General features: G+C 35.1%; 1 protein-coding gene across 1 annotated transcript; it reads left to right on the top strand.

The window, feature by feature from the left end:
* The first annotated feature begins 1,328 nt into the window (after positions 1 to 1,328).
* Positions 1,329 to 22,110, top strand: LOC113229634 (monocarboxylate transporter 4-like). Its single transcript, XM_026463304.1, has 13 exons — positions 1,329 to 1,347; positions 1,823 to 2,078; positions 4,945 to 5,088; positions 6,134 to 6,381; positions 9,295 to 9,393; positions 10,388 to 10,503; positions 10,617 to 10,668; positions 12,804 to 13,011; positions 13,688 to 13,830; positions 16,293 to 16,436; positions 18,395 to 18,473; positions 19,197 to 19,428; positions 20,893 to 22,110. The coding sequence occupies exons 2-13, from the start codon at positions 1,943 to 1,945 to the stop codon at positions 21,032 to 21,034; spliced, it is 1,743 nt and encodes a 580-aa protein (XP_026319089.1). The 5' UTR covers positions 1,329 to 1,347; positions 1,823 to 1,942; the 3' UTR covers positions 21,035 to 22,110.
* Positions 22,111 to 23,675: the final 1,565 nt, after the last annotated feature.

Here is a 23,675-nt window from a genome sequence, read left to right as displayed (position 1 = left end):
TTTTGTTTACATGGTGTAATCTTTAGAGTGCCCAGGCGTTTATTCAGTAAATATATGAGACATCAAAAACCTTTAAATGGATTTCGAAAGAACATTACCTAATGAGAAAACGACACTAATTACTTTTCAAAAATAAAACTAGATATATCCAAAATTTTACGTTAACGCTCCCATACATTTACAGACGCTTCTTAGGTCAATTAAAGCCTCGCTACTTATTGTTATCTCTTAAAAAAGTTTATAGATAACAAAACTGCTATAATTTTAAGCAAGTACAAAATTTTGTCTAGATATTTAAAGCAGTTGTTCGAAGCATACCCTCTACGAATGTAGCGTTTAACGTTAAAATTGTATATTTTTAAATTAAATGAAATTGTATATTTCTAGTTTTATTTAAAAAAGTTATTGATGTCATTTTACTCATTAGGTAACGTACTTTCGATATCAGTTTAAAGATTTTTGACATCTCTTATATTTACAGAACAATTACCTGTTACACCCTATATACAATGTAACCAAGCGGAATGTCGATTGCCTAACGAAGCGCACCAGTCTTTCGTAATATTATTTTTTCATAGTTCTACGAAATCCGCGCGCAAATATTTTTCATATTTCTTTCTTTTTCCACAGTTCTGCAGGTTTGCGCGCAAAAAAAAATTACAATGGAATATTTTTCCCATAGACTTAACATGGTGCCCTTTGACCTTATTCGAAATTTAAATTTGGGGTACGTTACGACCTGTAAATTGTATTTTTACGCCAGCTTCAAATTTCATTTGTATCGATTGATACAACTGAGCAATTGTGCAATGGAGTGGATGAATTACTTCTATTCAACAATTACAAAATGTGATAATTATGAATACGAAGATCGAATACACAGAAAAAACTTATTTTTTCATCGAACCAGTGGGACTTGAACCCACGACTATGCTGCACCGTGGCATTGCTCTAACCACGGAGTCACGGGTCCAGTTACCAAGTCGCGTAGTTGTCGAAATTGTCCTATGTGTTTTTGTTATATATCTTTGCATGGACTTTCGGCATTCTTCGCCGCTAGCGGCGGCGCTTACAACGGTCGTGGGTTCAAGTCCCACCGCGTCGACGTGATTTTTCTATTCGATCTTCGTATTCATAATGATAACAATACTAGTGGAGTTATTTCACAAAAAATATCTCAATAAAAATTTAATAATTTTCTACAACTATTTGTTAAAAAAATTATCAACGTTTCTTATAACGCAGTGAGACTTGATTAAGATACATCCTAACATACTATACTAACATACGTTGTCTACGCTGATAGTATCTAAACAACCTGGGATTGAGCCAAAGTAACGTGTACGAGTAAGTAGTTTCACGCCTTATTTATTATTTAGTACAACACAATTATTATATGTACATGTATGGTTGTTATTTCAGTTAGCGTTTGTTGTGGCCGCACGAATTTTGAAGATTTTTTTTTTGAAGTTGTATACCACTATGTATGAGCATATACATCACACTATCAGAAATTATCAAATTGTCTGCGTACTGTAAATGGGAATAGAGTTATCATTGATTGTTGGTTTTGCAACCAGAGTGGGCGTTACAAATTGTTTTGTGAAATTGATTTAAAAATTAATAAATGTTTTTAGATAAAAAAATGGTGAGTTTTTTTAAAAATAGTGAATGTAATGAAGATTTTAAATTACAGTTAATTTTTGTTTAAGTTGTTTAGTACACGATATAGTCCTTAACAAGGTAATGAAAGCAAATCCAACTCTCGTAGTAACAAAATTATAAACCAGTCACAAAATGTTCCCATACAAAATGTTTGCAGACAGAAAATGAAAGCGTCCACGAAGAAGAAACTCTGAACTTTGAGACGAACGGTGAAGAAGATGCGATACCGCCGCCCCCAAATGGGGGGTACGGTTGGGTCATAGTGTTTGCTTCCTTTATGTGTAACTTAGTCGTCGATGGTATTGGATATTCCTTCGGTGCATTTCTTCCGGAACTAGTAAAATACTTTGAAGTTGGAAAAGGAACTATCGCCTTGGTTGGCAGCATACTGGCTGGATCACTTTTAGCTGTAGGTGAGTTTGATCTTTTCGTAAATAATAACTAACCTATCTAACGATATGTGTAACTGTTTAATAAAATGTTACAACATATGGAACTATATACGTTATGCCATAGAGTTTGAAGTACATATCAATAGTGGTCTGATCTGTAGTGTGAAAATAAGTTGTTTCAATTTGCTCAGAATCGAACAAAATAGGCAGGCACCTGCGTAATCCAGAGAGACCTAAATCCCAAGTAAGCTAAAATTACAATTTAGATAGTTACATATTAGGTACTAGTTTTACATATTGTTATAGCTATAAGGCATATCATATTTAATGATAGATTACTAGTTTACTTGTCACCAATTAATCTTATATTATATATACCTAATATAATATAAGTTACTGATAGAAATGTGCGTATATAGGTTATCTAACTATATTGTTAATAAATAATAGTCATTTTTATTATAAAATAATTAAATATCCAATGCTTAAATCAAAATGCTTGCAAAAATATACGTTTTTCATGTTATGTGACACGCCTCACTAAATACCGTACCTGATAGTTTTTTTCGTTACTAAGTAGCAGTAAGACCTCCTCTTGAAAGAGTCCGTCTAGATAAGTACTGAACCAGTACCTATTCCTGCCGCCAAGTAGTAATGTGAGCATTGCTGCATTTTGGTTTTGAAGGGTACGGGTGCTGGTGAAATTACAGGCACACGGGACTAGTCAACTTATGTCTCAGGGTGACGGGCGCAGTGGCCCTTAAGATTTTGCGATTTAAAGCTCTGAAGGTCGTATTCTAGAACTCTACTCAATGCTCAAGTCAGAACTTGAGTATGATTCAAAGCACTAGAAATCATGCTTCAAGTCCTTGCCATTATCATTGCATCCTGACTTGAGAATTGAGTACCTGAGTGGCGCTGCAACCGCTATGGACAGGCGTGTCGCTTACCACCAGGTGAACGATTTGTTCGTCCCGTCACTTGGAATCATAAAAAAAATTTTACTGTGCTCTCAAACTCAAGTATTCTTCTCTAAGCCCATATGAAACGATTTGGACATGACATCAAAACGTGAAGTGTTAGACCGAATTATATCACCCTGAAAAAATTGCCTATAATACAAGTTACCTACAATAGTCGAAAGAGCGACGATATTCTCTAAATTTTTATTATGTGATACGATCAAAATATAATATCTTATCGTGTACCTAAACGATAAACAGAACAACTACCATATTTCGAGAGATAATTGTAAGTAGTTGAGTAAATTGACGTAAAAGATTACTCAATATTCAGACTTTAAATTCTTTTCCTTATCTCCTATTGCTATCCGGTGTATCTAAATGTATCTATAAGCTCATCTATGAATATCTACGTTAGTACCAAACGACACGGGACGTCCAAGTCGTGCGGTAAGCGACACGCCTATCCAAGACACTTGCAGTGCCAATCCGAGATTTAAACCGCAAAGACCTGAGGGGCACTGCCACTTCGCCCTTCACCCTTAGACAATAAGTTCATAAGTCCCATGTGCCTGCATGTAAGCAGTACGTACGTACTTACTTTGTATTAATGTGAAATCGGGAACTTCAAGAGACGAAATGCTTTTTGTCCTAACGTGTTGTTTGATATCGCTCCATCTCTACCGATATTATTGACCTAATTGTGTAGATTAATTATAGATATACAATATTATCGTAATATAGAAGTGCCTATTATTTGATATAACACTATTATCATTTATCGCTGACAGCGTACAAATCGTTATGAAATTTAACATTTATATTTATATACATATATATAAAGATTTAAATCTGTTTTTGAACACCACGTGAATGATACCGATTAAAATTGTATTAAGCAGCCAACCTTTTACAGGAATTGCGTAATTTCAAGAGTTGGGCACATTTACCTATATTTTTCTTTCTACGAGATTCGGTGTTTTGTCGCTATATTAAAGGCGTCCACAATAACTAGTAAGTTGTATTATCATTTTCTCTCGTTCGAAAACAGGAAGCTACATATTCCGTCACCTATCCGACACTGTTTCCAGTACATCGACATACCTCTAATAAGCACTTTGTAAAACGTGTTAATGCGAATAATAGTATTGATTTACAGTAACTAGTATCTTCATAGAATTGTGAAACATGCAATTTGCCCACATGATAAAAAACCGACCTCAAAAGTGCATGGTATTACATCTATTTGCCAAGTTTTATTGAAATCAGTTATCGGAAAGTGCGCGAAACCGGATTCATCTCCTAGTTTACGGACTACTATTGAGCGGTACCGTCTTTCCAACAAAAAAAGAATCATCAAAGTCGGTTGACAAATTGTATCGGATTTATCGCGTAACATACATACAAAAAAAGAGAGTCGTATTGAGAATTTCCTTCTGTTTTTGGAGTCGGTTAAAAATACACTTGATTTTAATACGTTTCTATAATTCTATTAAACCAATCAGTCACCTGATATAAAACTGTATACAGAAAAATGAAAGTATACTGTCTTTCATTTTTCTGTATAAATAATAATAATATGTTAGTCCCACTGCTGGGCACAGGCCTCCTCTCATAATGGGAGGGCTGTGCTTTTCGGTATATTTGCTTTTTTAGTGTGTACTAAAATCAAAGGTATTGCCTGGCTTGAAATGAAATGAAATTTTGTTTGGTTAAAACATGCTGAACGAAAGATGGAACATAGTACAATAGAACACATATTTTACCTGATTATTTTGCCTTGTCCTACAAACTAATCTAGAAACCCATGTTTCGTAAATGGGAAATCAAACCTGGTAACTCTCCTGTGATGGGCATTAACTACTGGGACAATATTTTGAAATATTGTATACCTACCCTTACCTACTTCTTAATTTGTCCTATAGGTCCGGTGGTATCAGCACTATGCAACAAATATGGATGCCGTGCGGTTTGTATGGTGGGGTCTGTGATCGCCACCTTCGGTTTCTTGCTATCAAGTTTCTGCACCAACGTGCCTTTCATGATGATTACATACGGAGCTATTGGAGGTAAGACGCTTTTACCGAGTTAAGTAGTAAGTTATAAATAGAAGTACATTACTAAATTATTATTTCTAAAATATAATATTTATAAATTCAGGAAATCCATATTAGTAAAAATGGAATTACCTTGCTACTCAGCGAACCCAGTGAAGAATAGATCGTGTAAAATAGCTGCGCTTGTGTTAAATATTTTTTCATGCATTTTAAATGTTCCGAACTGATTGTGACTGAGACGGAGAGAAATTCGTAAAGTCTGCTGATTAATTCCGTAGCTCAGTTGGGATCGGTTAGCCCCGGTCTGGCAAACAGGTGCTGGTTTGGATCTAGCCGGATAGAAGGAATTTTTCTTTGTGCTTGTCCGATCAGTAGCAGTAGAGCGCCTTGTGAAAGTAGTCGTAAATCTTACCTATTTCTGCCTCCAAATAGTAATGCGAACATTACGGCGTTCCGGTTTCGAAGGGTAAGGGTGCGGGTGAAATTACAGGCACATGGGACTAATAATAATAATAATATCGTTTATTGCAAAACATGTTGTTACATTAGGTCTTATAGTAGGTAGTTGGTAAAGTATCAAACATGTAAGGGCGCACCAATGTCAATTTGTAACATAATTATTAATCATAATATTATTACAATGAAAATAAATAAATCTAAGCAAATATATTCAGAAAGCCAAATGATTTAATTTTAAAATGACTGTCAAATTTAAATTTATTTATTAATAATTAATCAGTTAAAAATTAATTACTTATTAATTAATCGTCAAATTATCTTATTGTATAATAAGGTCAAATGCGCACTTATATATATTTTATTAAAAAAAACTTATGTCTCAGAGTGTCGGGCGCAGTGGCAGTGCCCCTCAAATCTTTGTGATATAAAGCGTCTGAGTGGCATTGCAACTGTTAGGGACAAGCGTGTCGCTTACTACCAGGCACACGAGTTGTTCGTCGCATCCTTTAGTTGTAATAAAGTTAGTTATAAAAAAATCTTTATATCAATAACAACAACAAATAGTGTTATTTAACTAATCCTTTTATTGTACTACCAGGTATAGGCTTCGGCATGATGTATTTACCAGCGGTAGTAGCCGTGGGGTACTATTTTGACACCAAACGCTCCTTAGCTACGGGCATCGCCGTATGCGGTTCTGGAGTCGGAACGTTTGCCTTTCCACCTCTAGCTTCGTACTTGTTAAATAAGTATGGCAGCTGGCAAAGTGCGAACCTTATTCTGGCTGGTTTAATTTTAAATGGAGTCGTTTTTGGTTCGCTGATGAGACCGCTTACTTATCCTAAGGTAGGTAATGATTAACGTACCTGAGACCATAGATTATGTAATAGTTAGTTACCAAGTATCAAGTGATAAGAACTGTTTTCATGTATGTACAGTGTTAGTCGACTACGTATTAGTAGTATGCAAATGTCATCGTATGTGTGTAACAGATGTAGAGGGGTAGATATGTGTTAAACTTATATTTTATAACTTCTGGCCTAACTTTCTGTCATACAACTAGTTGCAGGTGGACAATCATTTTTGAGGTGTCGATAACATGAACGGGACGTATGTATAAAGGGGTACATTATAGTGAGCTAAGCTCTTATTTCTATTTCTTGCCTGTGCTTTCAGCACACTCATACATATACTGCATATCGTGCTTTATTAACTTGCCATTTTACATTGTTTTGCATTATCTGTTACGTACATAGATATGTTACGTATTAACATGAGTTTGGACTGAGTTACAAACGCGTTAAAAAATGTCAAAACTCAATAACAATCTATGCATAAGCATTATTATGTATATAGAGCTTTTTAAGCGGATCGCTTACATGCTAGAAAGCACTTTCTTAACCGACTTCAAAAAAAGGAGGAGGTTCTCAATTCGATTGTATGCTTTTTTTGTATGTATGTTACGCGATAACTCATTTGTGAACCGATTCTGATGATTTTTTTTTGTTAGAAAGAGTGGTCCCACGGCAGTGGTCCCACTTAAATTTGAAGAAAATATTCCAACTTTAAGGGTGGCAAACTAGTCGGTTTTTTTATTAATTGGTACTGGGTAGGTATGTTTCTCAACTTGCATGCAACTTTTTTGTAACACGAAGCAACTTTATGATTATCACAAATACAGGTTTCTTACCACTATATAGTTTCTTTTTATATTCGCGATATTTGGGAACGCTCCATGGTCACGGGTTGATATGTTATATGGGTTGTTGGCCAACGCTGTCCATTGTCATTCACTTTTTTGCGATAATGGTGACCACAAGTAATCGAGATGAAAGTAGTCGTCGACAGCGAAAGAGGGTAGCTATATCTGTTCTTAAAGTTGTCATCTGCTTCTGGTCAGTCAACCCGTGATCATGGATCATGTAACCATTTGTAACCGTTCCGAAATATCGGGAAATAAAAAGAAATCATATCGTGGTCAGAAAGAAGCGTCATGCTAATAGCTACGGTGTAGCTAAACTATAGGGTGTAGTTTTTATATTATGATATTACCCACTGTAATGGACGGCTAACGTACATGTTGCACATGTATTTTTTGTGAAATACTACTGTTAGTTTAAAAGAAAAATAATAATTACGGTGGCGGTGTCACGGAGGATTCTTTACAATCACGCCACCTATTATTAATACTTGTAGATGCAATTTTAGCTATTTTTCTGAATTTAGCCAATGTACAAACACTGTGTATTACGTACATATAAAAAATAGTAATAAAATGTGGTGATTTTCCTATCATCCATACATGATATATTATGTTTGTCAAGCGCCTATTAATAATGTACAAGCAAAATTGTTATGCAATATTTTGTAAGAGTGAATATGAAGCTGTTTTTAAAATTTGACAATTGAAATGTAGCAGAATGAACTTACATAATAGCCTATTTTCTTATATGTGCATTATACACAGCCGTTGCTATGGATAAATTCAGAAAAATCGGTAAAATTGTATGTACCAGTAGTAATAATAAGTGGCGTGGCTATAAAGAATCCTATCCTAGCCATTAAGGAAATAAATAACTATAATTCAATTTAACCTAGATATTCTTTAATAGTCTTTTGTTTGTTTAACATGGACTAGATTAAGATAAACAGTCTAGAAATGTTGTCGTCGTATAAGAACGAAAGATTGGCATCCTTATCAGTTAGTGACCACATGTTTCATCATGAGACTTAACAAACATACAGTGTTTGTACAAGGATTGACATTTTGTACATATTGTAAAGTCAATAGATATTGTCTGTCACTGCTTTACAAAAATCCGTAATAGCACCTACTCAAGACGAAGATCAACCATTAAGAGGTTTCTACCCCTCTTTTTGGGATATTTCCTGACTGATACTGATATATTATGTACAATTATAACAGTAATAATACCTGTTCCTAAGTGGGTTAGTAATGCAAATATAGGGTTTTTCAACAAGAACTTTGTTTTATATGTCAAAATAAGTTTAGATGACAATGATTCAAATTTTTATTGTATTAAAAAAAGTAAGGTTTAGCAATTATGAATGAAAAATGATATCTGATAAATGTGCCGTTACTTTGGGCCTTTTTTTTTCGAAAATTAGGCTGGAAATGCGGTTACGGTCAATGGAAAGCGTACTATCGAGAGATGTTAACAACTCAATTTTGGCCTATTATTGATGATATGGATATCACTAACATGTGGTTTTTAACAAGACGGTGCCACAAGTCACACAGCCACCGAAACAATTAATTTATTGCAAACCAAATTTCCCGATTGCATAATTTAATAAAATTCAGCCTGTAAGTGGCTAGCTCGATCATGTGATTTAACACCGATGGACTATTTTTTATGGGTTATGTTAAAAACAGAGTCTATACGGAGATAATCGTATCGATTGCAGCCTTAAAACTCAAAATTCGTGAAGTGATTAACGAAATAGACCCACGATTTTGTCCAAAAGTGATTTAAAATTTTGATGAAAGAATCGACATCTGTAACTGTGGTTCTGGTGGACATTTATCAGATATCATTTTTCATTCATAATTTCCAAATCTTACTTTTTTAAATACAATAAAAATTTGAATCATTGTCATCTAAATTTATTATTTTATTTTGATTTACAAAACAAAGTTCTTGTTGAAAAACCCTTTACTTTGGAAGGGTTTTGTCAATTTTCTTGCGAATAACAATACTTTACGTTACTAATTCGTTATGTTGCTTCTAATTTCAGAAAAAACAATCCATATTACTCGAACTTCAGACAGTAGAAAAGAATTTGCAAATGCCACGTGGATCTAACGATTATATCAACGAAAAGCCCGTGGCAAAGGTAATTTTTACTGTATTTTTATTATTCACAATATTTTAAAGGACGAAATGTTTTATACCCGAGTAAAACTTTATTGGATAATGAATTTTATACAGCTGAGTATTTTCCAAGGAATTATCAATTTATTGCATTTATATTTTCTTAGTTATACTATTTCGTTTTTATTAATTATTATCATTTACATTAATGACGATCACATTATCATATTGTATTTTAAATTGTAATATTATGAGGTTGATAGTATGAAATAAATGATTATAATCCTATTGTAATTATTTATTTATTGGTTTATTGTACAGGAAAACACAAATCATGTTTGGTAAAACGGAAAACACAAACAAAAGGTACTGCTTATTTCTATAAGAGATTTCTTTCTGCAGATCAAAATACAGGACACAATAATTGCAATAACGGATTTACAACGTGCACAACAAAACAAAATTAAATTGTGTAATAAAATAATAATAATAAAAAAAACAGCAAAAATATTAAATTACTACGGACTGTATAAATACTTACATAAATACATATTTCATATTATAATATCTATAAAATGGATGGAACAGAGGAGAAATAGTGCTCCTGTACTCTCATTTTAAAGATACTTAAGGATTTACTGTCGTAATTATGAAGTTATTTCTAGTTACTTCGTCACCGAAATTAGAAAATAAACTATAATAATAATAATAATAACGCAACACACTCACAACCCCGCGCTAGGGAAACCATGTATCGCGGGTGCCATGGACACACACACATAGACAACCACAAATGACTTCCAAACTCACGAGAGAAATAAATGTTTGCCATATACTCATTTCTAATCGAACCCAGGACCTCTGCGTGGCAGTCCAGCATGGTAACCGTTCGGCCAACAGTTAAACCTAAACTAAGTTAATTAAACTAACCTGTTAACGTAATAAAGGAACTGAGTCTGTAAAATAAGTACTCAGTTTCCGATAACTTCCTTCAATCTGCTGTTCAACTATTCCAGGTAGAAAATTCACCACAAAACATGTCACGCAACGTGTCATTACCGGCATTTACTTCCATCGGCATGTCCACAATTAAATCAGTGCCGTCCTTCGAGAGGAACTATAGTATAGATAGGTAATTCAAATTATAAATAAATTTTTGTGAACTAACTATCTATTCTTGAGACCCGTCATGTAGTTTATGTTAGCCTAACAAGTAATTTCATGGTTTATTTTGTGTTTTCGCAGACCAAAGCTGTCTCTCGCGAGACCCAGAGCTGTGTCGAAGGGTTCGATAAGCGTAAGTACTTATATACAAGGTAATATTAACAACATCGCAGGACTACATTACTAACATCATAAACAACAACTTTTTCACCTCACTAACTCGGAAAGTCTTTCTTTCTCATTACAAATCTGCGCGCAAAAGCGTTTTTTGCACGCGAGAGTGGAAAAGATTTTTGAAATTCGAACTTGATGATGAACTGTGGTGCACCTAACTTTTTCTTTCGATGAAAAAAAAGATAAGGACACGTTGAACTACACGATTTGTCGTACATTGCCTATTTATGTAATATAAATCCGTTGATATATTTTATTCTTCTTCTTCTTTTAAATGTTATGGCTCCATCGAAATAATCAATGATTTTGCCAATGTCAAGTAAAAATAACTATGTACGGTAGTTTAATATTATTATAAAAATTATTTTCTTATTATTGTTGACATTAAATTGACAATGACAACTAATTGTCATAATATTATATTTTAATTCGTCGACGAACTAAAATAATTTCTATAATCACTTAATCACACAAAATTAAAATACACGCAAGAATAAAAATTGATGAGGTGTAAATTCAGAACGCATCCGAAGATAAACTTTTTCAATTAAAAAACTGATGTTTAACTGCTTTTCTTTCATCTAGCATTTTCCTCGTTATAGTGACGTGAAAAGTTATGCGTTTCGCTCAGCAGCAAATTTGTTTTGCGTCTCGTACCTTGAAACTCTCATCAAACTCGCGCCAAACAACAACTTTGCAGCCTTGCATAGCATATAACTATATTGTTCCGTGATATTTAATAAGCCATCAGATTTTACTTTCGTACAAAAATAAAAATATTTAAATAGATCGCTCTACACAGTGATAACTCTGTGCGGTGCAATGAAAAACGTAGAAGCGAGAACGGACGTCTTCCGGGAGGACGCGTGCACATTTTGACCAACCTTACAACCTTACCTACTACCAATAATTAAAGCTTTCAGTTCGCTTCGTCTAAGTTATAATAATAATAACGCAGCACACTCAAAGCCCATGTCCGCGGGTGCCATGGACACACAAATAGACAACCACAAATTACCCCCAGACTCACAAGAGAAATAAATGTAGGCCATACACATATTTCTCCTGCCTGGAAATCGAACCCAGGACCTCTGCGCGGCAGTCCAGCTTGGTAACCGTTCGGCCACGGAGGCAGTTAAAATTAAATGTTAGAATGACATTCCACCCCCGATTAAACTTAGCCTGTCATTGCACACTTTCAAAAGAAAGTGTAAACAATGGCTACTTAACGTACAAAAATCACAATGTTGCTGGACTAAATTGCTATCGTAATTACATTATAACGTAGCAAATCGTTTCTTTGTTTTAAGTTTCTTCTTAGTTTATTTGTCACCTAAGTAAGTTTGAAAGTATGTAAGAAGTTGAAACCTGTTCCAGTGCCGTTTGTATCCAGTATTTAATGTTCTTTTACAGTAATATATATATTCGTGCGCTCATCGAAATAATAAATTCATTTTAAGCATGTCCTATAAATTTAAAACGTAATTGTTGTGAAGTTTGACAATGGTCAGCAGCGGGTGTCCATGTATGAAGGTGAAACCTGAAAAGCAGCATGTAGTGCTGAGATTGCATCCTTTTCATTGGCACTAGAGTCCGCATTTCCGAAACTGTTAACTGTTAACCTTTTTTTATAATAATAATAATAATAATAACGCACACGGTCAACATAGCCCCGCACTAGGGAAACCCTGTATGGACACACACATAGACAACCACAAATTACACCCAAACTCACGAGAGAAATAAATGTAGGCCATACAAATATTTCTCCCGGCCCGGGAATCGAACCTGGGACCTCTGCGTGGCAGTCCGGCATGGTAACCGTTCGGCCACAGAGGCAGTTATTGTAAATGTGCTTTTGAATAAATGTCTTATTATTAAATATCTAAAAGTGTTAGTTAGTACAACAAAAATCTAAAAGATTATTTTTGGTAAATTAATTGTGTTCTGTAAAAAAATAGTGGAATTAAAGTTGTTGTTTATGATATATAGTATAATATAGTCCTGTGAGTTTGTTAGTATTTTAAAAATAACCCTGTATAAATAGGATTATATTACAAGCGCAAAAACATAAGAATCTGAACTCCTTGACAGATGGATTGTGAGGGTCAGTTCTACAGCTCAAGAATGTCAGTGTCATCCAAAGAGCAGCCGAAAATGGTGCGTCCTTTATCGAGAAAGGACATCTTTTACACGGGTTCAATCGTGAATCTGCCTCAGTATCAAAGTCAGAAGTCGCTACAGGGATTTCGGAATTCCATGATTAGTCTGCAGCATAGACAAAGCGATGTGGAACGTGATGGTAGGTAATTGTGCAGGTACTTGCACCTCTACTATGAGTTTACACTGTAAGGCTCAATGTACATTGCGGCGGAACGGAATGGAAGCTAATTTTTGCAACGATCTTGTACACAGCATAGCGACCTTTATGGTCGATTATATAACGTATTACAAACGGGATACGAGCCAAAATCTTACGCGGAATTCTCGCGTATGCTCGAGAATGCTCGCACATTCCGCTTGTATCTAGTTTGTACGTTACACAATTGATCATAAAGTTAATTATTCTATGTACAATATCGTTACAAAAATTCGCTTCCATTCCGTTTCGCCGCGATATATATTGAGCCTAAATAGTCGTAGCTTATGCTCTAAAGAGTCGCGACCGAGTAGAACTTAAGAATTGAAAATAAAAAACAATAAGCTGGTTCTTGATTAAAAAACTTTATGTAAAAATGGCAAAAAGAAATGGCGGATTTCTATAGTATTTAAATGAATTCACTTTCAGTTTAAGTATATTACTTTCGAGAGAGTTTTTTAATTATTGGTTGCCTTACCAAGCTGATGGCTCTATAGCCAATGCTCATTAGATAAATAATAATTAAAGAAACTTTTTGCATTTCTTCTAGAGAGCATGTTTCTAAAACTTACATTTATCTTTAATTATTACGTTACATTTTTATTTGTAATACTTGCAGGTGTAGCCATTAGCGGCCCATCAATGTTTGACGTAAGCCTTTTCAAGGACAAGGCGTTTATGCTGATTGGACTTTCGAACTTCTTCGGCATGGCTGCGCTCTACATTCCCTTTGTATATATATCTCAAGCCGCTATTTACAAAGTAAGTTAATGAAGCCTGTAATAAAGCCTATAGAACAAAACGGAAACTACGTACGCCTTTATACATATATACATCGTCGGCTAAATTAAAAAACCTCAAGAAGAAATCGTTCTTTTACTTTACAAGCGCAAATCGGGCATCAAAAGTTTAAACTATAATTTGTAAACTTTTCCTCAGTTATAAAATTAAAGTTTAATCATAGATTGTCATATAATTATTTGTAGTAATTCTGTTTTTTGTGCTTACTCAAAAGTTCACATTAATCGATTTTATTTGGTTACGAGGTTTACGAATTTGGCCGACGACATACTTCGATCAGCCAATCGACTTGCACTTAGAAAGACTACAAAATGTATTTTTTAAATGTAAATATGAACCGTAGATGTAAATATGAACCGTTCAAAGGTAAAAGGGGCCAAGTTGAATATTATATTTTAGAGTGCCTTCATATTAGACGCTTATAGAAGCTGCCACGCGACTGTAACGCGACTGTGACGTGGCAGCAGGGCCTCAAGTCCGCTAATTTTAAATAATCTCAGTTGTGTATCATGTACGTTTAGTATTCTGCTAAAAGTTAAGAGTAGTACTTACGTAGTAGTAGTAGTATTTGTCAGTGGCTACATCGAGCTACTATTCAACTGCAATTGCAATTTTTTGTCGTTCTGCTCTTCAATGGCGAGTCGATGGTGTAGTGTACTAATGTTATGTATTTAGTTTGAAGACTAAATTGCTGTTTGAACGAGATAAAAATGAATTATGCGTAACAATTTCTCTTGTAGTTTTAGTAAGCCAACATCGATCGTTAGTAGTTAAATGAATAATATGCCATCACTACCATTCCACTAAGAGTTAACTACCATTGCAATTAGATCTTAACAGAATAGCAAATATAATCATTATTGCAATGTAATCTCAATGGAGTCTCAATCGAATTAGAGCGACCAGTCGTTTGAATAAAAAAAAAGTAGAATTGGGCCCCAAAGCGTCTGCAACACTTCAGTAATTTTTAGTTCACTATTTGTGACTGCAAAAGTAGCGCGCGCGTGTCACGACAGTGGCGCTGCAACTGCGCTTCTAAATGTTGAATGAAAATTAGTAGTAGCGCGGTTGCCGCGCTTCTATAAGTGTCTAATTTGAAGGCTGGATAATTTTTATGTGTAAATAGGCATAAATTTATAATACTTATTTCTAAAGCAGTAAAATTTCGCCGTTTTAATGATTTTATTTCTGAAATAGTAATTTTAAAACCTACTCTAAACAATGTCAAAAATATCGGTTAACCCCTTGACGATTTTGGTGGCGCAACGGTTTGCGCAGTAGGTGGGTAGGACAAGGAGGACCCGGGTTCGATTTCTGGTAGATCCAATTTGGGAAATGAACTTTTTAAACTTGGTTCTGGTCTGACTGTTCTGAGTAGTATCCCGTACTCATAGTACAGGGAATTCCCTAGATTACTAGAACAGGTAATTGGTGTGATTGTAGCATACATCGAACATATTACTATTTTTATTATATTTATATTACTTTATTTCTTTCAACCATTGACATATAAGTACTTAATTATTACCTATTCTGTAGATTTTTATACAGGATTGCTTATAAAATACTGATAAGCTCGCAGAACTATACTACTAACATCATAAACAACAACGTTTGGTCCATGACTTTTGATTTTACTTTCGATAGACCCTTCTAAACGGTGATAACTCTGTGCAATAACCATCGAGTATATAACCAGAAATAGAGACGAAATGAAATGAATCATTTAATTTGTTTGAAAACTATTCTGCCAAATCATTACGGTGACAACTGCACTCCGATTGGCTAGCCCGAATTCGAAACAATTGACGGGTGTCGTCAATTGTTTCACTTTAAAACGACCAGTTTAACTTGAACTTTACTATAATGGACGAAAATTTAAAAATTACATATTTCATTTTTAATTACCGATGAAATGTGATTACGTTTGTTTTGTAATTAGATGTTTTGCTGTTTTTCCCACACCACCGAATGGAACAGCTACCCGTAGTTAGAGATTATTTATCTTTATTGCAATAAATACAGAATATTTTCGTAATATACGGAGGCTTACACACAAGTCAATTATTTCGTCTTTGGTTATATACTCGATGGCGATAACAAAAGATACCCCTAGCGTAAATACCAGTGCGATGCAAAATGCTAGAGCGCGGGAGGAGGTCGTCTCGCGGAAGAGGCTTGTACGTTTGAACTTACTACCTTACTACCAAATACATATAAAAAAAAGTTTCAGTTAATACAACAAAAATGTAAAAGTATATTTATGGTTAAATTATTAAATTTTGTAAAAAGTCATGGAACAACAGTTGTTGTTTATTATGTTAGTAATATAGACCTTTTTAGGTTGTTTGTACTCTACGCATAACCCTGTATACACGTGTCGGTATAAATTATTATTAATTTCATTTACTTTGAACTTTCAGGGCGTAGATCCAACTCAAGCGGCGTTCTTAGTATCAGTAATTGGCATCACAAATACTGTGGCCCGTATCGTGTGCGGATACATTGCAGATTTTCCTTGGATGGACTCCTTGTTCCTCAACAATATATGTCTAGTCATGGCTACGGTAAGAGCTTAAGAACACAATTTTAGTTTTAATTAAATAAAATCAAATCATTTTATTCGTCATCATGGGTACAATTAAGATGTTAACATTTATTTTATGATCGCCACGACGAACCATCAAGGCATACGAATTATACTATTATTATTAATTATAGATGTCCAGTACTTCCAAATAATGACAATAATAATAATAATAATCATTAATACAAAGATCGAACACTCAGAAAAAAGTTCTTTCGATCCGGCCGGATCCGAACCGACGTCTTCTAGCTTACCGTGGCAGAGGCTATACCAACTAAGCCACGGAACGAACCAGCGGACCTCACTATAAAGATGAAATGATAAGACGAATCGGTGAAAATAATATTTCACCAACTATAACAAAGATCGGACAACACAAAGAAACATGAATTTATGGCTTAAGACAGAATATAAACATTAACTTACAATGAGAAATACTAGATAAATATAAAAGTTTACAAAAATGAACAAGTTATCGGAACCATTGCGTAACTTGCCCATTCTATTTCGTTACATCGGGATTTGGTAACATATCCAGGTATAAACAAATCAAAACATATTTTACGTTCAGACAAAACTATTAGATTTGTCTTAAAATGATGTACCTACTGAAATAATTAAAGACAGACAATAGGATAATTTCTTTATATTGCCTCTTTATTTTTAAGAAGCAGTCGAGCTCCTTGTGAAAGGTTCGTACAGGGAAGTACTATTATTTGACGTTGACTGCGTTCCGGGTTAGAAGGGTAATGGTGCTGTTGAAATCACAGGCACATTGGACTTGTCAACTTATGTCTCAGGGTGACGGGCGCAGTGGCAGTGCGCCAACAAATCTTTGCGATTTAAAGCTCTGAGTGGCACTACAACTGTCATGGACAGGCGTGTAGCTTACCATCGACTTGTTCGTCCCGTCACTTGATATTATAAAAAAAAAATTAAAAAATATTATTAAGAGCTATCTTCCTTCTAGTCGTTTTCTTCTTGCTGAAGTTGGTGTCCCTGAAAGGTTTTCGAGACTTTATGGACAATTTTCTTCCATCTGGTTCCATCTTCGGCCTCAGAGCAGTTGTTATACCACCACCTTACCCACCACTACCAGTTTGTTAAGGTTGTCTGGTTGTTGGCGAGCAATATGACCAAAATAATACAGTTAAGTATTGATTGCATTACTGCTTGGCGGCGAAAATAGGTAAGGTGGCAGTACTTCCTTGGACGAACTCTTTCACAAGGAGCTCTACAGCTGCTAAAGTATACTAAATAATATTTTTGAATAAATCTTTGATGACAATAGTCGTATATTTATTCATCTACGTGTGCTTGTATACTCTTAGATATAATAATATTTCTTATGGTTACAAGTGTGGTTTTCACTCGGGTACTGAAAGTGGAATTAAATAAAAAAAAAACACTGTAAACGTTATCTAAAGCAAACGATACTTATTTATATTCTTGAATCACAAACTTACTTAGCCATTTACAAAATTAGTCATTTAAACAATTGGTTTAAAGTTACATTAAATTTGTAATAAATTAAACCAAAGTTACGTTACGGAAAACAATGATTAATACAATGAAATCAACAAAATTACAATAAATAACTATAAAATATCTAACAAACTATAATTGCAAGGATAGTATGCACTTGTGTGTGTGTTTCGTACGTGTAAATGTATGAGCATGCAATGAATTATGTGTGAGTGTGTGTGTGTGTGTGTGTGTGTGTGTGTTCGCGTGCGTGCGTGCGTGCGTGCGTGCGTTACAGTTTACAGTGCGTTACAGTAACAGCTGTCACTGGCGACCGTTTAGAATATTTCAACAATTTTGTGTGGCAAATTTAACAATGCCCCTAGCGGCTCATGTTTGTATCACTAACTCGTGTTTGTTCATGTAGTTTAGATGGCTCATATTCGACTATTTGATTAATTTTCTGTGTTTTAGGTATCCGTAGCATTTACGCCATTCTGTGCATCTTACGCGTCGTTTCTCTGTGTACTAATCGTCTTTGGTATTGCTATAGGTACGTATAATACCAATTTATTTTTATGATATTAACCTAATGTAGTACATACTATATAAGCAAGTATAGCTTGTTTGGGACTGCTAAATAATTTGTAATTGGCATCGTACAGAGGGTGTTCTGTTATATCAATACAATAATATACCTACTCTATTATTTACAATAACAGAGTACAGTAAACAAAAGATGAAATATAGGGTACCAAGCGGTAGCGTTATTGATAGATAGCAATCTATAACAATAGCGATTATTAACACTGCCTTATCGTCATCATCATCAACCCATTTATACGTCCTACTACTGGACACGAGGCGACTACTCGACACTCTTAGGCGAGGGTTTAGTCTTTAGTCCGCATCGCTGATCCAATGCGGATCGGGGACTTGACATGTTTTCTGACAGTTGTGAACCTTTTTCGACATGCAGGTATCATCACGGTGTGTTCCTTCAACAACAAGCTCATGGTTAATTTTAAATTAAATTTCGCACATAAATTCCGAAAAACTCCGAGCTGCTATCCCGGATTCGAACCCACGGCCTCTGCTAGAAAGGTTTTATTTTAATCAATTAAAAATATGCAATTATATTTTTGTCTATAAATCGCGATGAGTTATAATTTTGTTTTATAATCATAATTATTTTTTTAGATATTTATAGTCAACCTTAGCTAAAGGAAGAGTTGTACTTTATACACGTGAATAAATTGAACATATTTTCTTTCAGCGGGCTACATTTCTCTGACGTCCATAATTCTAGTGGATCTGCTAGGGTTGGACAAACTGACGAATGCGTTTGGTTTACTCATTTTGTTCCGTGGTACCGCTTGTTACATCGGCTCTCCGCTTGCTGGGGCTATTTATGACATGACTGAAAGTTACGACGCGTCTTTCTACGTAGCTGCTCTGTTCTTCTTGGCTTCGGCTATAGCGTCTTTCGCTGCACCCAGGTTCCGAAAGTGAGTTTGTGTTTTTTGTAATATTTGCTGGATTATAAATAGGTAAATAAGGATCCGATTATCCGACCACTAATTATAACCAGTGGTCGGAAATTCGGATGCTTATTTACCTACAATTTGGTGTTCGCTAAAAATGGAATGCACTTTTCTATCGTAAAAATACCGCGACACCGGGATTGTTGAAAATATTCAGTAAAGTATATAATTGAAGGAAAATAAACGTTCAAAATGTTATTTGTAATTTTATGTAACATTTCAATTATTTTTTGTCATATTTAGAAAATTGAAAATGTAAAAACATAAGACTTCAAAAAAAACTGTGACTGATTTAGAGGGTAACATAAGTTATTCGAAAATGTATTTAAAATATAAAAATTGTAACATGTCACACCATTCTGACATTCCGGATTAAAAAGAAAAAAATAATAAATTTAAGAAGCGCTTCTATACTTTCATAGCGAATTACAGGAAACAGTGAATTTTAGTTATAAAAGTATCCGAATTTCCAACCACTAGTTATAACCCATTGGGTGCGTACAAATCTGACGAACGCGTCGCGAACGCGCCGCATGTGTGCTACGCGCGCGCTGTCCGCGCTTTGCACACGTGCTGTATGCGTGCAGTTAAATACATGTTAATATCGTCGGGAGCAATGCCATAACGCGTAACTAGCATTGGTTTAAAAGTTTCAATTTCGGTAAATTAGTGGCCAAATGAAATATGCGCAACTATCGTACCAACCAAATTAGCACGATTTACAGGAATCTATTGTTATCAGTCCGTAGACAACATAAATTAATGCTTACTGTGCAAAAATGACAGTCATAGCCATTGAAATATTGAACACCTTGGGAAACAGTTCGTCCAGGGAAGTACTGCCACCTTACTTGTTTCTGCTGCCAAGAAGTAATGGCAGCATTACTGTGTTCCGGTTTTGAAGGGTAATGGTGCTGGTGAAATTACAGGCGTATAAGACTTGTCAACTTATGTCTATGTTATTTATACTTAATTGTCAACTTATGATATTATAAAAAAAAGTAATGACGTTCAATAATACTTTTGTAAAATTTGGTTTAGTGCAGATACGCGCCTTTTATCAATTTTACGTTTACGTGGATTTGCACTATCCTTGACGATATATGACTTGCGAGCGGCGCGCGAACGGTATGCAAACAGATTGCACAATGTACGTGTGCAGCTCGCGAGCCTTTTGCAAACCGGCGCATTTGCGTCGTTTTCGCTAGATTTGTACGCACCCTTAGTTTTAGTAAACTGGTTGTTAGTGGTTACAAATCTGTCAAATATACTCTGGGACATATTGTTAACAATCCCTTGGAATTATCTTATACATATCGTGGACATTCACAGAAAGATATATTGTGGTCTCATACATAACCGAAACCCGACCGACTCTTTTAATAAGCTTTCAAAAAAATTAACATCATAATATTTTTGCTGTTTCAGGAAACAAGAAGAGGTCCACGATCCTACAGTACTCAGTCCTATAACTGAGGACCAGGAGGAATCGGAGGATGAAGACGCTCTCGCTATGAACCACGATAAGAATAGAGATATCCATGCTCAGAAAAGAAGCGATGACGTTTAAAATGAGAACGTTATGTTGATGTTAGATAAAATGTTGAATATTTTATATGATTAATTGTCCGCGTGTAACAAATTCGCAGCAAGCACGTTTAAGAGCAATGGGTTGAGAGCACCAAAATCGGCTATCCTAAATTGTAAATATTTATATATTGTGATGTTTTTGGGAAATAACTCCACTCCTTTTGTTATGATTATGAATACAATTGTTTTTCTGTGGGTTCGACCTTTATATTCACAATCATAACAAAAGCAGTGAAGTTATTTCACAAAAAATCTCAATAAATACATTTGATCGAAAAACGAGATCTGGGTCAGTCGTGATACCTGTAAAACTGCGGTGAGAAGGTTATTCAAAAATCTCTCACTAGATGTCGCTGGCGGCGACGAATGCTGAAAGAATCAGAACAGAGATCTATAACAAAAACACATAGGAGAATTTCGACGACTCTGTAACTGGACCCGTGGCTCAGACGTTAGAGCAATGCTACGGTGCAGCATGGACGTGATCATAACAAATCTGGTGGAGTTATTTCACAAAAATCCCGATAAACACATTTGATCGAAAAGCGCCATCTGAGTCAGATACCTGTTAAAGGTATCAGTTGCGGTGAGAAGGTTATTCAATAATCTCTCACTAGAGGCGATCAATGTCGAAAAGTCAGTACAAATATCTGGAACAAAAACACACGAGAATTTTGACGACTCGGTAACTGGACCCGTGCCTCAGATGGTTAGAGCAATGCTACGGTGCAGCATTGACGTGGGTTCAAGTCCCACCGGGTCGACGAAATGTTTCTGTGTGTTCGATCTTTGTATTTATAATCATACAAACATTTATTTACATATATAAATAACCACCATTTACCATTACGAAACAAATTACCTCCATAGAAGACTAATCTATAAATATCTGAGAATGTCACAATACTTTGCAATGTGCCACCGCACTCATACTCTCGCACTGCACATACGAGCTCGTGAGGGGGTACATCTCATTTCGTCTGTATTTTGTAGAAAGAGTGTAGGTAAACGACATTCCGAAAAAATATTGCATGTTTTAAGTTTTCGCGACTGTTATAAAATATTAGGGGTTAAAGTATGAAATTGACGTTTTATTGCAATAGGTTCTTTGAATTTTCATAGAATCTTCATGGTTTGAGGTTTTCGAATGAAACTTTTTTCAAATGGTTTCTGTGATTTTTTTTTTAAATTTGAAACATTTGAATATCGACTTTCAATTGTTTTTGTTATTCAATTTAGACAAGAAAGATGGATATTGCGAAAATTCGAGTGATTTTTGAATACGAGTTCCGACGCGGAACTAACGCGGCAGAAACAGCCCGCAATATCAATGCTGCGTTTGGAGAGGGGTCTACTAATGAACGCACCGTGCGATTTTGGTTTAAACGCTTTCGTGATGGAAATTTCGACTTAAAGAACGAGTCACGAGGAAGACCGCCCACACAGGTGAATAACGATGAATTAAGAGAGATAGTGGAAGCCGATCCTAGTCAAACTACCCAGGAATTAGCGGCATGGTTTAACGTTACCTTACCCACAATATTGACTCACTTGCGTCAAATCAATAAAATAAAAAAATACGAAAAATGGGTGCCTCATGATTTGACTGATCTGCAGAAAGAAACGCGTGTTGAAACTTGTGTTGCCTTGTTGAACCGGTACAGAAATGAAGGAATATTGGATCGAATTGTAACATGTGATGAAAAGTGGATTCTTTATGATAACCGGAAAAGAAAAATGCAATGGCTGACCCCAGGTCAAATGCCACAACAGTGTCCTAAAGCAAAACTTACCAATAAAAAGGTAATGGTAACTGTTTGGTGGTCTCAGCATCACTATAGTTTTCTCCGATCTGGTCAAGCAATAATGGCAGATGTCTATTGTGCCGAACTCCGAACCATGTTGACAAAACTAGCAGTAAAACAGCCCCGACTCATGAATCGATCTTCACCATTATTGCTCCACGACAACGCGAGACCTCACACAGCACGAGAAACCATTTTGACCCTTCAGGAACTGCAGTTAGAAACCATTCGTCATCCTCCGTATTCACCAGACCTTGCTCCAACGGACTACCATTTTTTTCGTGATTTGGACAATTATCTACGTGACAAGAAGTTTTCTTCCCAGGAGGCAGTACAAAATGCTTTCACACAGTTTGTGCAGTCTAGATCGTCGGAGTTCTATCGCAAAGGCATTAATAACCTTCCCATTAGATGGCAGCAATGTATAGATAATAATGGCAACTATTTTGATTAAATAAATTTGTTAAAAATTTAAAAAATAAACATTTTAGATTTTCAGTACAAATCGGCAATTTCATACTTTAACCCCTATTATTTACGTCCTGTTTTAAATTTAATTTTAGAACTTAAACTAAAATTGAATTTTAAAACAGGACGTAAATACGTGTTTTAGATTTTAACGACTGATTTGTATTTTAAAACAGTCGTTAAAATCTAAAACACGCTCCGCTGAAAAATTTTTCGAAATGTCGCTTACGCCCTTTCTGTACAACACCAACGATTTATGTGAATATTAAATAAACTAGTTTTAATAGATAAAACGCTCCTTAAATATAATTTTCACTTAATATACTTTCTATAACTTAATTTCATATT

Source organism: Hyposmocoma kahamanoa, unplaced genomic scaffold, assembly GCF_003589595.1.
Source record: "Hyposmocoma kahamanoa isolate Upper Pololo Valley unplaced genomic scaffold, ASM358959v1 62, whole genome shotgun sequence".
Classification (NCBI taxonomy): domain Eukaryota; kingdom Metazoa; phylum Arthropoda; class Insecta; order Lepidoptera; family Cosmopterigidae; genus Hyposmocoma; species Hyposmocoma kahamanoa.
This window is presented reverse-complemented; position numbering and strand designations above follow the sequence as displayed.

Coding starts and splice junctions, on each gene's coding strand:
- LOC113229634 (XM_026463304.1), top strand. CDS start 1,943: ATGTGTAACTTAGTCGTCGATGGTATTGGATATTCCTTCGGTGCATTT. Junction 5,089..6,133: donor TACATACGGAGCTATTGGAG/GTAAGACGCTTT, acceptor TTGTACTACCAG/GTATAGGCTTCGGCATGATG. Junction 13,831..16,292: donor CTCAAGCCGCTATTTACAAA/GTAAGTTAATGA, acceptor TTGAACTTTCAG/GGCGTAGATCCAACTCAAGC.